Source organism: Lagenorhynchus albirostris, chromosome 2 (assembly GCF_949774975.1).
Source record: "Lagenorhynchus albirostris chromosome 2, mLagAlb1.1, whole genome shotgun sequence".
NCBI lineage: Eukaryota > Metazoa > Chordata > Mammalia > Artiodactyla > Delphinidae > Lagenorhynchus > Lagenorhynchus albirostris.
The window spans coordinates 33926025-33939064 of record NC_083096.1 but is presented as its reverse complement, the minus strand read 5'-3'; the positions used below and the strand labels follow the sequence as shown (position 1 = coordinate 33939064).

General features: G+C 43.2%; 1 protein-coding gene across 8 annotated transcripts in view; it reads left to right on the top strand.

The window, feature by feature from the left end:
• Positions 1 to 13040, top strand: part of DSTYK (dual serine/threonine and tyrosine protein kinase) — a 56773-nt gene that overhangs the window by 33922 nt on the left and 9811 nt on the right. For all 8 annotated transcript variants that reach the window (XR_009536843.1, XM_060129493.1, XM_060129463.1 and 5 more), the window contains 7 exons: positions 3617 to 4286; positions 8881 to 9113; positions 9718 to 9801; positions 10464 to 10640; positions 11265 to 11394; positions 11771 to 11927; positions 12373 to 12505. Coding sequence is in view for 7 of the 8 variants with exons in the window: in XM_060129493.1 (XP_059985476.1) it covers positions 3617 to 4286; positions 8881 to 9113; positions 9718 to 9801; positions 10464 to 10640; positions 11265 to 11394; positions 11771 to 11927; positions 12373 to 12505 (1584 nt within the window). In the remaining variant the exon portion in view is untranslated. The remainder of the gene's footprint in view (positions 1 to 3616; positions 4287 to 8880; positions 9114 to 9717; positions 9802 to 10463; positions 10641 to 11264; positions 11395 to 11770; positions 11928 to 12372; positions 12506 to 13040) is intronic.

Genomic DNA, 13040 nt, shown 5'->3' with positions numbered 1-13040 from the left:
CCCTATCTTGCCCCTCGCTCCTTCCCTCTCCCCACTGGTAACCACTAGTTTGTTCTCTGTATCTGTGAGTCTGTTTCTTTTTTGTTATAGTCACTAGTTTGTTTTATTTTTTAGATTGCACATGTAAGTGATATCATACAGTATTTGTCTTTCTCTGACTAATTTCACTTAGCATAATGCTGTCCAAGTCCATCCATGTTACTGCAAACGGCCAAATTTTATTCTTTTTATGGCTGAGTAGTATTCCACTGTGTGTGTGTGTGTGTATATATATATATATATATATATGTATGCCATATCTTCTTTATCCACTGAATCCATTTTTTAAAAAATGAATTTGCAACTATGAGCAAATAAAATCAACTGTCCCTTACAAAGGCTATTGGTTCTACAAATGGACGTGGCAGCTTTGGCTGATGGTTGTGTTACACACACAAAATGGTCCTTTGAGGAAAACCTGGAAGCTTATTTTAGAATTTTAAGAAAATCCATCAAATAAACAAGCCAACAAAATTCTTCCTGAAAACTTTCTAAACAACACTTGACTTAGGTTTTGATTTAGGCTTTCTTCCCTTAATATTTCTATAATAAGTTTGATTGATTTATACCTTTAAAAAGATATTTACTTAAGTCAGAAGCAATTTTTAAAATATTTTAAAAAACCACTGTCATCTGTAATTATCTTGTTATAAATTTTCAGTTCTTGGGGTTCTCTTCTAGCCTATCTAATTATTATATGTCATTAAAGTTTTGGCACTTAGGCAATTGCATGTGGTACTCTAAACCCTAAAAGTTCTTACTTACCCACTTTTTGAATGTGCCTCATGAAGTGACTGGTACTCCAGCCGTGTGACTCAGTGTAGTGAAGGGGCTTGTTTTGAGTAGCAGGGTGAGTGTCACACTAGTCTTCCAATCAGAAAACATTCCATGCAATTCGAGGCACACATGAAACAGCAGATTTCTTCTTGGCCTAGGCTTGGGTAGAAAGCACGAGGATTTATACAGTGTTTGCTCAAATTACAAATGCTGAGATGGTAAAAGCACTTTTAGCTTTAGGGAGTTCAAGGTGGCCAGCCAAATGAAAGTTCTGTGACCTACCTGCGAATAAAATTTATGAGTTCTTTGTTGAGGAAGAAGGTGAGACCTTTGTGCTTTGCTGGAAATAGGAGAGCGCTCTCTCTCTCTCTCTCCCTCTCTCTCTCTCTCTCTCTCTCTCTCTCTCTCTGTCTCTCTGTCTCTCTGTCCTTCAACACGCACACACACACACACACTACAAGAAACAACACATACACACACAACACACACACACACACACACACACACACACACACACACACACACACACACACACACACACACACACACACACACACACACACACACACACACACACACACACACACTACAAGAAACAATAGGCTGGCATTTCCCAGCCCTTTCTTCCTTATCTGGAGGAGATCAAAAAGGAAAAGATCCCAGGTTTTGATTTTTAAAAATCTTTCATCAATGATACATATTGCTCAAAAAAGGAATAAAAACAGAGTATTAGTCTGAAAGAAAATAAACAAATTGCATATCTTAGATTTCAAATAAAGTAAATTTGCTACATCTGATAACTGTTAAGGACACAGACTTGAGCAGATTTGTGTTGAGTTCTTTCATAACTCTTTAAAATGTACTAGAATTTTGCAAAGGATTGATTTTGAGTCTGCAGACTTTGGAGTTGGTGTGCCTGCAATGGTGATATAGGCACAAGTCTCCAGGTCAACACTTAGGTCTGGAGTGCCAGGCAAAGTAGGCAATTTCAGAGATTTGGAGGAACCTATGCATGGATGGAAATACATGCTCTTAAGTGCTTCCAGATCCTTAGGAAAGAAGTAGAACAATAAAAAGAAACTACTAGCTAGGGAAAGGACCTGTGGAAAGTTGTTTCTAAACCAAAGATCATTCTTGAAACTCCCTTCAGGCGTTGGGTTTATCAGTTATGATTGGATTCATCGTACATAACAATCAGAAAAGTAGGGGCTTGCTTAAGCAAGACAGACGTTACTTTTTTTCCCTCACATGAAAGAAGTCTAAAGATAGGCAGTTGAGGGCTGGTGTGGCAGCTCTGTAGTCATCAGAGATCCAAGCTCCCCATTTCTTTTTTTTTTAATTAATTTATTTATTTATTTTTGGCTGCATTGGGTCCTCGTTACTGCATGCAGGCTTTCCCCAGTTGCGGCTAGCGGGGGCCCCTCCTTGCTGTGGTGCATGGGCCTCTCATTGCAGTGGCCTTTCTTGTTGCGGAGCACAGGCTCTAGGCGCGCAGACCTCAGTAGCTGTGGCATGCGGGCTCAGTATTTGTGGCTCGTGGGCTCTAGAGCGCGGGCTCAGTAGTAGTGGTGCATGGGCTTAGTTGCTCTGCGGCATGTGGGATCTTCCTGGACCAGGGCTTGAACCCGTGTCCCCTGCATTGGCAGGCGGATTCCCAACCACTGCACCACAGAGAAGTCCCCCTATTTCTTTTTGCTTCATCATCCTCAAGGCTGGCTTCTACTCTTACGTTTGCCCAAGGACTGCAGGATGATCACTGCTGCTCTGTCTGTCACATCTGTGCTCCAAGCAAGAAGGGCAAGTCCAAAGGGTGTACTTACTAGTAGAATCAACCCTTTAAAGAGCTTTCCTGTTGCCCCACCTATTATTGGCCACCCCTGTCTATAAAAGACATTGCCTTCCCAATAATGCAGAGGTTAAATATTGGATAGGCAAATCTTAATCTCTGCCAGACCAAGTGAACATGAGTGTAAAGGTATTACTAAGACTTAGGTGGCTAAGACTTTGGGATGCCTGCCAACTCCTAGAATAGGACCGTAATGTTTGGCAGATCTAGCCTTTAGTTTGCTGCTTGATTGATTGATTCAACAAAGTTAAGGACTTACTCTGTACTAGACACTGGAGTTACAGTAGTGAACAAGATAGACATGGTCCCTGTCCTCAAAGAGTTTATAGGCTAATGGGAAAGAATTAGGTTTTAAATAAATAAATTTTAAATGTGTTGAACATTAAGAAAAGGAGAAGTAGAGAGTGCTCGGGATTGTGTAATAGGAAAGACTCCCGAGGGGTATGACACGATGTATACGTTGAGATTTAAAGGACCTTGGGAATTAGCCGTGTTAGAAAGATAGGGATGAGTTAGTCAGGTTAGAAAGAGGGGGAGGAATATTCTAGGCAGATTCACTCCCAGTCTGTTAAGAGTTCTTTCTTCATCTACTGTTTGTCTTATTTCTTCATCAGAGGGAATTAATGGGAGTTTCCAAAGCAACAAAAGGGACTGAATATTCTTTTTTATCTAAAATGGCTAAAAGAAAAAATAAATAAAAATAAATAAAATGGCTAAAAGGACTGCCATCCTTTCTACTTACTTGTTTTTTCACTCTCTCTGGACGAGTGCCTGCCTGCATAGGCTGCACCAGGGAGTGTTGGTAACCAAGGAAGGAGGTGGACAAATGATTGGGGCATACCGAAGTTCAGTTGCCCCATCATAGATCTGGATTTTGGTCTCAGTGTGGGACTTTGGGGAGGCAAGGATTGGTTCTGACCCTGAAGTGCTGATATGACCCCCTTCCCCTTCTAGGAAGTGGACATTGTGGTAGCACCGTGCCAAGGCCTCCGGCCCACAGTGGATGTTCTGGGTGACTTGGTGAATGATTTCTTACCTGTGATAACCTATGCACTCCACAAAGATGAACTCTCTGAAAGGGATGAGCAAGAGCTTCAGGAAATCCGAAAGTATTTCTCCTTTCCCGTATTCTTTTTCAAAGTGCCGAAGCTGGGCTCGGAGATAATCAGCTCCTCCACCAGAAGAATGGAGAATGAAAGGTCACCACTCCATCGCCAGCTAACTGACCTGGGCTATCTGAGCAGCAGTCACTGTAACTGTGGGAACCCCAGCCAGGACACCAAAGCTCAGAGCGTGTTGGTGGAGCAAAGTGAGAAGCTGAGACACTTGAACACATTTTCTCACCAGGTGCTACAGACTCACCTGGTGGACGCAGCCAAGGCCCTGAACCTGGTGCACTGCCGCTGTCTCGACATCTTTATTAACCAGGCCTTTGACATGCAGCGGGACCTGCAGATTACTCCCAAACGTCTAGAATATACACGAAAAAAGGAGAATGAGTTGTACGAATCACTGATGAATATTGCCAACCGAAAGCAGGAGGAAATGAAGGACATGATCGTTGAGACGCTTAACACCATGAAGGAGGAGCTTCTGGATGATGCTGCCAACATGGAGTTTAAAGGTAGGTCCTAGAGAACTTGGTAGGGCACGGGGACTACAACATCCTCTAACTCTTTTCCAGCTGGAAGTTGAGTTCATTAATTCTGAAGCCCAGAGGAACCTCAGGATCATCTCACCTACCCCACTGTCATTAGCAGGAGCCCACCTTAAATCATTTAGCCAAGGTGGCATCTTTTGTTCTGAGAGACCTTCCTGGAAGATTCCACCATCATTCCTTCCTAGGACTGTTAGTCCAGCTTTTGGTAAATTCATCCCAATAGTGCTCTTTAGTCTCCCGTTTATATCTGTATCCCCTTGGCCTTGATAAAACTGGAGAAGAGCTGCTTGAAGAATGTCACTGAGTCATGCTTCAACCCTGGCTCCTTTGGCATGGCCCATGCTTCTTTGTCTGTTCTTTTTTGTGTGTCATGGTCTCATTTTCTTTTCAGGCTGCTCCTGAGACCTAACTCAGAAGGATTTCCCAAAGTAGCGGTTTTGGCTTTTCTGGCGTTCCCATTCTTCATGAATGACTGTTAACAAAACTGGGCCAAATGCTTAGTCTGGTCTTTTGGTGTCTGAGGTTTAGATGCTACTGACTTTGTATACTGACTTCTGCATGAACATTAGCTCTACTACCTATTAATTAAAGTACGTGGTTTGCAAGTTACCCTTTAGGTTCTCAGTCATGGCTATGCATCCAAATAACCTGGGAGGCTTTTTGAAAATGTAGATGCTTGAGACCATTAAAGACCACTCCAGACCTACTAATCAGCATTTCTGACATGGGACCTAGCCTCAGTTTTTTGTCTTTGTTTTTTTCTAAAACAACCTTCCTAGGTGGATTCTGCTTATTGCCATTTTCTAGATGAGGAAACTCAGGCTTAGACAGGTTAAGTACTTTGCTCAAGGTCACACAGCTACTAAATAGTAGAGGCAGAATTTGAATCTAGACAGTCTGATTCCTGAGCCCATACTCTTAATTTCCATGCTTTACTGCTTCTTAATCTATTCCCAGTGACCGATGCTACCATCTTCCTGGGAACCAGCTTCAAAACCTCAGCATGGGGACTTCCCTGGTGGTCTAGTGGTTAAGACTCTGCGCTTCCAATGCAGGGGGCACGGGTTTGATCCCTGGTCGGGGAGCTAAGATCCCACGTGCTGCGCGGCTTGGCCAAATAAAAAAAATAAAAATAAAAAAATTTTAAAAAGTAAAAAAAAAAGTCTTAAACAAAAACCTCAGCATGGTCTTTAACTGTTTTCTTTCTCTTGTCCCCGTATCCAGTCAGTCGCCAAGTCCTGCTGAGTCTTCTTCCCTATTTCATGTATACCTTTGCTTCTCTATTCCTTCTTCTTTAGTCTAACTGAACTATTGTTACCTGACTGATCTCACTGAGATCTTTCTCTCCTTTCCCCAGTTCATCTTTTTTGGCTCTATTTCTACAGACTGAGTTAAGACTCCTTTAGCCTAGTATTCAAGATCTTCCAAAGCCTAACCCTTTCCAACTTTCTCAGTCTTATTTCCCACTATGCACCTTCCCGTAATTTCTTTTTTGGTTGGTTTCAACTGCTTCCTGTCCTCTGTATGCTTCCTTTATTTTATTTTATTTTTTTTTTGCTTATGCCCTGCCCTAAACCTGAATCTCTTTTATTTGTGAATTTTCAAATCCTACCTACCCTTCAAGGCCTCTTCCAAATAACATTTTTCATGAAGTTGTCTTTAATTTTCTTAGCTAATAATGATTGCAGTTCATCTGAACTCCCATAGAATTTCATCTGGAACTGAAATTTCTGGTATATTTCACTTTTTATCTTATTATTATAGTTGTTTATGTTCCTCTATTTTCTAAAATCCTAGAAATGAAGAACAGGATCTGGGTCTTTATTCATCACTATATTCCTTGCAGCAAATAACAGAGTCTGTGTATAGTATATCTTTGGAGAATGAATGAGTGATGGTATATGTTTGTCACACTTATAGATACAAAGGAAATATACTTTAGCAAGCATAGCATGCTTGATTTCTTATAGGTCTTTCTAAAGATGAACAAAGATCCCTCTTTGGCGAATTCCCATTGTAGGGAGGAGTTGCTGAGAAGTGCTCACTTGCAGTGGAAATCCTAGGAAATCTTCTGAATGTTTAATTTAATTCAGTGCCTGAATAAAAGACACTGGAGCATCAATGCCAGCATCAGAGTAGACGTGATAAAGGGTTGTCAGGGCAGGTAGGTTGAGCAGTCAGTGAAAACATTTGATTGTCTATCATGTACCAGGTAATCATGTTTGGTACCTGGGGCACAGTGGTTAGTTCAGATGTGGAGTAACTGGGAACAAGTACATCAAATGTCTGGCTCTGTTAACTACATCATGGACTTGTGGTTCTACTTACCTAGTTGGCTACATCTTAGACAGGACTTACGTGCTGCTTCTTACCTTGTTCTAATACATTCTGGGTATCCTTCAGGCAATGACAAGTAGATTTAGAAGAGAGCTGCCACATATCCTATGGAGCCAGATTTTTTTTTTTTTAATTTATTTTTTGGCTGTGTTGGATCTTCGTTTCTGTGTGAGGGCTTTCTCTAGTTGTGGCAAGCGGGGGCCACTCTTCATCGCGGTGCGCGGGCCTCTCACTATCGTGGCCTCTCTTGTTGCGGAGCACAGGCTCCAGACGCGCAGGCTCAGTAGTTGTGGCTCACGGGCCTAGTTGCTCCGCGGCATGTGGGATCTTCTCAGACCAGGGCTCGAACCCGTGTCCCCTGCATTAGCAGGCAGATTCTCAACCACTGCGCCACCAGGGAAGCCCCGGAGCCAGATTTTTATTACTGATTTTTGTTTGTTTTAAAATAAAGGTAATGCATGCACACTAGGTATCATGACATACATACTTTATAAATTATTTATTTTTTGAAAAGATAGTACCTATAAACATGGTATTTTACTCAAAGATAAAAAGATACTGTCTCCTAGTCATCTAGTTTTCCTCTATATGTTCTTCTGCCCTTGCTTTTTCACTTACCCCATATCTTAGAGATCTTTCCATAAATGTGCAGAGAAATTTGTCTTCTTCTAATGGATGTACCTTAATTTATTTAACTGTTCCCCTACTGCTGGATATGTAGGCTGTTTCTTGCTTTCTTTTCTTTTTTTTAATAAATTTATTTATTTTATTTATTTATTTTTGGCTGCATTGTGTCTTTGTTGCTGCGTGCGGGCTCTCTCTAGTTGCGGCGAGTGGGGGCCACTCTTCGTTGTGGTGCACGGGCCTCTCATTGCGATGGCCTCTCCTATTGCGGAGCATGGGCTCCAGGTGCACAGACCTCAGCAGTTGTAGCACACGGGCTCAGTAGTTGTGGCTCGTTGGCTCCAGAGTGCAGGCTCAGTAGTTGTGGTTCATGGGCCCAGCTGCTCCACAGCCACGTGGGATCGTCCCAGGCCAGGGCTCGAACCTGGGTCCCCTGCATTGGCAGGCGGATTCTTATCCACTGCACCAACAGGGAAGCCCCTTTCTTCCTTCCTTTCTTCCTTTCCTCCCTCCCTCCCTTTCCTCCCTCCCTCCCTCCTTCCCTTCCTTCCTTCCTTCTTTCTCTTCCTTCCTCCCTTTCTTTCTTTCTTTCTTTCATTCCTTTCCTTTCCTTTCTTTTCCTTTCCTTTCCTTTCCTTTTCTTTCTTTCTCTCTTTCTCTCTCAGAGTATACTGCATTGATCATCATTGTGCATGCATGTATTTGAGACTTGTAAGGGTATATTTCTAGAAAAATAATTCCTAGAAGCAGAAACAGTAGTTGGGTCAAAGGGTGTATAGATTTCTTTTGTTTATTGGTTGGTTAGCTTAAATTTTTGATAGATATTGCCAGATTTCTTCCAAAGAGGTAGTACCAATATAAGTTTCTAACATTAGAGAGGGCCTTTTTAGGAGTGGAATTTTTATAGGTGATTTGTCTTCTCTTAAGTTCTTCTGTCCTCTGGTTTGCAAAACAGACTTTTCTAATCCTGAGAGCTAGTAGCATAGTGGGGACAACGTTCCAGTTTTACTTTTTATTTCTCTAGTAGTTGATTAAAATTGAATTCTTGACTCTTGGATTTTTCTCATTAATATGCTAGGAAGTGTGAATTATTACAAAGATAAGAGGCTTTGGAATCCATGAGCTTTGGATTCAAATGCTAGCTATATTACTTCCTAACTGTACCATCCCTTCCCAGTACCCACTTTATTCTCTCTTTGAGGCTTTTTCCTGACATATAAAATATAACCAGTAATATACCCCTGACAGTGTTGTTGTTGGGATTAAATTAGATTACATATGAAAAATACTTACTGTGCATTTCAAATAGTCTGCATTCAATAAATGTTGTTTCTCCTCTTCTATAAATGTGATATAAGAGCTGACAAAATCAATAGGTTCATTCTGTACACAGTTGCTCCTTCTCACGATTCTTAGATGCCTTAAGTAGTTGAGGATTGCATGGCCCGTGGTCATACTGAGAGTCAGTTTGTCAGCCATATGCGTTTAGTAGCTGTTGTTCATGGTAGCTCCTTGGGTCTGACTTGGGAGCTGCCTTTATTCAGTGTGCCTGCCCCTTCCCCTCACAGCCAACTAGCTTTTTGCTCTGCCTCCATAGATGTCATTGTCCCTGAGAATGGAGAACCAGTGGGCACCAGAGAGATCAAATGCTGCATCCGACAGATCCAGGAACTCATCATCTCCCGGCTTAATCAAGCAGTGGCTAACAAGCTGATCAGCTCTGTGGATTACCTACGTGAGAGCTTCGTCGGAACGCTGGAACGGTGTCTGCAGAGCCTGGAGAAGTCTCAGGATGTCTCGGTTCACATCACCAGTAATTATCTCAAACAGGTACTCAAAGGGTAGTTAAGAGCGTGTCACAGATAACACATGAAACAGAATCCACCCACGAACCCAGCTTCAAGTTGGTCAAGAATTTCCCTTTCAACTTTTTGCCAGTCCAGTTTGAATTCTATTTTATTTTCCTATCTCATGACCACTGTCCATGGGAGGTGCTTGTGAACGGTCAAATTGCAGTTAAGTCAATGAGCAAGAAGATGAAGATGAAGTAAAGGAGCCCAGATAGTCACCAGATAGATGATCAGCCTGCATTGACTCTGCACATACACTGAGGGATAGATTTGGGAACCTTGAAACTGCACCATGTTCTTGAAATAAATATCATTTATTGCATTTTTTTTTTTTTTTTTCACTGCTGTGGCCTCTCCCGTTGCGGAGCACAGGCTCCGGACGCGCAGGCTCAGCGGCCATGGCTCACGGGCCCAGCCGCTCCGCGGCACGTGGGATCTTCCCGGACCGGGGCACGAACCCGTGTCCCCTGCATCAGCAGGCGGGCTCTCAACCACTGCGCCACCAGGGAAGCCCCATTTATTGCATTTTTAATTAGCCACTCTACTCAGGGAATATTGACTTTCGTTTGTGTACTCTCTTTCAGATCTTAAATGCTGCCTATCATGTTGAAGTCACATTTCACTCAGGGTCCTCAGTTACAAGGATGCTGTGGGAGCAAATCAAACAGGTAGAGGTTGTTTAGGGAAGTGTTTTTCAGCCCCTAGTTGGCTTAGGTGAATCTGGTCGCTCCAACAGAAACTGATGTCTAGGGTGTCTGTCCTAAACAAACTGATGTCTGTCAGGGCAGGAGGCCATTTGTCGTGGTTTGCCTGCCTGGAAGAATCCTGGTTTATGCCTGTTCTGAAATAATTATTAACAGTGCCCCCTTTAACTCTTAAAAGTTATGTGTCTAAATGATATTTTATGGAGCCATAAAACCCTGCTTCATTATCTTCTTCATATTTCTTTTTCCCAACCTAAGTGTTTTCTCAGAAGCAGGCTTTGTTGCCAGAGGCCATGAGTGCGGTTTCCTTTCTGATGTTCCATCTGACTCTTCCGTAGAGTTATTTGCTGTGTTTAGAAAGGGGTTTATCAGGCACCCCCAGTACTGAGTGTAATGTATTGATTTGTGAGCACGCAGACTAGGCCTAGTGTTCTTTGATGCTTTCCGTTGGGCTGAGCCCCGATTTTGAGGTAGATGGAATTGGAGAGGAGTGCTGGACTTCATACAGCTCTTATCTTGAGATCCTGGCCTAACGAGTGGGTAACCCAGAGAGGGAGGGGTGCTGGTTCTTCCTGGTGGTTCCTGTCTCCCATCCCTCAGTGTTCTCACTGTCCTCACCCTGACAGATCATCCAGCGCATCACATGGGTGAGCCCACCTGCCATCACACTAGAGTGGAAGAGAAAGGTGGCCCAGGAAGCCATCGAGAGCCTCAGCGCCTCCAAGCTGGCCAAGAGCATTTGCAGCCAATTCCGGACTCGGCTCAACAGTTCTCATGAGGCCTTTGCAGCCTCCTTGCGGCAGGTGGGTATATAGGAAAGGACATACAGCTGGATCAATCCGAGAGGAACCTCATCCACTGTGGAATGTTTCATCTACTGCTGTCTACATAACTTTTAAAAAGTCATCAGTATATTTCCTTTCTGTTCTGTTAAAGGATAATGCTAAGTTACAGGTTGTTTCATCAGTAACTTTTTCATGTGGATATTTCTCTAACTCTAGAGAGAATGGAGGGAACTCAATTAATGTCTCCCCACTTCACTGAGTGAGGAATGAAAATCGAGGGGTAGGAATTTTATATGAGTTTATATAGTATTTTAGGGATGAGTGACAGAAAGGGATGACATTCCAACTTCCATAGTAGTTTGCAGTTATGTGACATCTGCTTATCCCTTTGGGGTGTGCGCATGTGCATGTGTACATGTGTGTGGAGGGGAGGGTGGGTAGACGTGATTATGCATCCAGGAAGAAAAAGTATTACTTAATGAGTGCTCACGGTCTGCCAATCTCTGAGCTATGTTACATATATCTTATTTAATTCTCACAGGTATCCTCATGAGGTAGATATTATTATCCCCATATAATAGGTGAGGAAGCCAAAGCTGGGGACCTGATAAGTCATATTTCTTTCTTCTTTTTCCTTCCCAGCTGGAAGCTGGCCACTCAGGCCGGTTGGAGAAAACTGAAGATCTATGGCTGAAGGTTCGGAAAGATCATGCTCCCCGCCTGGCCCGCCTTTCGCTGGAAAGCCGTTCTTTACAGGATGTCTTGCTGCATCGTGAGTCCTTATTTTTTTTTCCCTAGTAAATTGGAGGAGGAAGGTTCTGGATACCTGACATCCTCATGTCCAACCCTGGAGAACCCCAGTGTCTAAAGCTGCTTCCTTGTGAAGCTGCCTAAACACCCATTGATGTGTTTTTGAATTTCTGATGAAGTCTGTTTGGTCCTGCTATTTATATAGTTCAAATAACACAACCAAAGTTTATTCAAATTAAACCAGTTAGGTTACTACTGGTTTAGAAAACATCCAAATTTCTTCCCCTGGCATAATTATGACTTCCTGCTTCTAGGCAGGTCCATGTCTAAGAATCTTAGGGAGGTTGCCCAGCAAGTTCCCATCCTTCCTGCCTTATCTCTGTCTCTGTACCTTATAGGTAAACCTAAACTGGGACAGGAACTGGGCCGGGGCCAGTATGGTGTGGTGTACCTGTGTGACAACTGGGGGGGACACTTCCCTTGTGCCCTCAAGTCAGTTGTCCCTCCAGATGAGAAGCACTGGAATGACCTAGCTTTGGAGTTCCACTACATGAGGTGGGTTCTGGTCTCATTCATCTTCGTGGGGAACGATCCAGAGAAGAAGCTTAGAAGCCTGGTATAAATTTTGTACCAAGAGCTATAGTAAACCTTGTCTCTCCATTCCTATGTCTCAAAATGTTGTAGACCAGTATTCCAGTGTCTGGCCCAGAAATGTGCTCTCTTCAAGGCCTTTCCTGCCTCTACCTGCCCTTTCCCCACCATCCTAATTTTTCAGACCCATCCTTCCATTTGACTTTCTTCCTTAGTCCTTAAGGCCTGTCAGTTTTTAGATTCCATAATTCTCTGTCCTCGTTAGAGAGGCCATTCTCTTTGCCCTCTCGCTGTACTGAGGGCTATTACCTCTGGGCCTGGACTCTGCCGGTCTCAGGGTTATTTCTTCCACTGTAGTGACATGCTATGCAAGGTTAGCTCTAGCCCAGACCTTTCCGCTCCTCACCAGGTCTCTGCCGAAGCATGAGCGATTGGTGGATCTGCACGGCTCCGTCATCGACTACAACTATGGTGGTGGTTCCAGCATCGCTGTGCTGCTCATTATGGAGCGGCTGCACCGGGACCTCTACAGTGGGCTGAAGGTGAGGCAGGGCAAGGAGGGAGTGAGGCCCAGCTGGCAGCCAGATCCACAGGTTCCTTTCTGGCCTTTCCTCCTTTCTTCTTTATTCAGAGCCTCTAGCTCTCATAAGACAATGTTGGAGTAATCAAGCTTTATTACCTTCATTTCCAAAAAACCTTAAAAATGTCTCAGAACATGTTTTTTTGCCCAGTTTATATCCAGAATACTGCAGTTCACCACTTTTACCTCTCGTGGTAGTGTAAAAATCTAGACTACACAGAAGAGCAGAAAAGCTTTCTATAACTCTGCTATTCTTTCTCTTTTTTCGTTCTCAGTGAATTAAGCTAGTTTTTATTGTCAACAAATATTTATTAGTGACTACTTTGTACAAGGCCCTGTATTAAGCAACATAAGGGGAAGTCAAAAAGTATAATTGGCCAGGGGCTTTTAAAAGAATTGTAGGGACTTCCCAGGTGGTGCAATGGTTAAGAATCCACCTGTCAGTGCAGGGGACACGGATTCGATCCCCGGTCTGGGAAGATCCCACATTCCGCGGA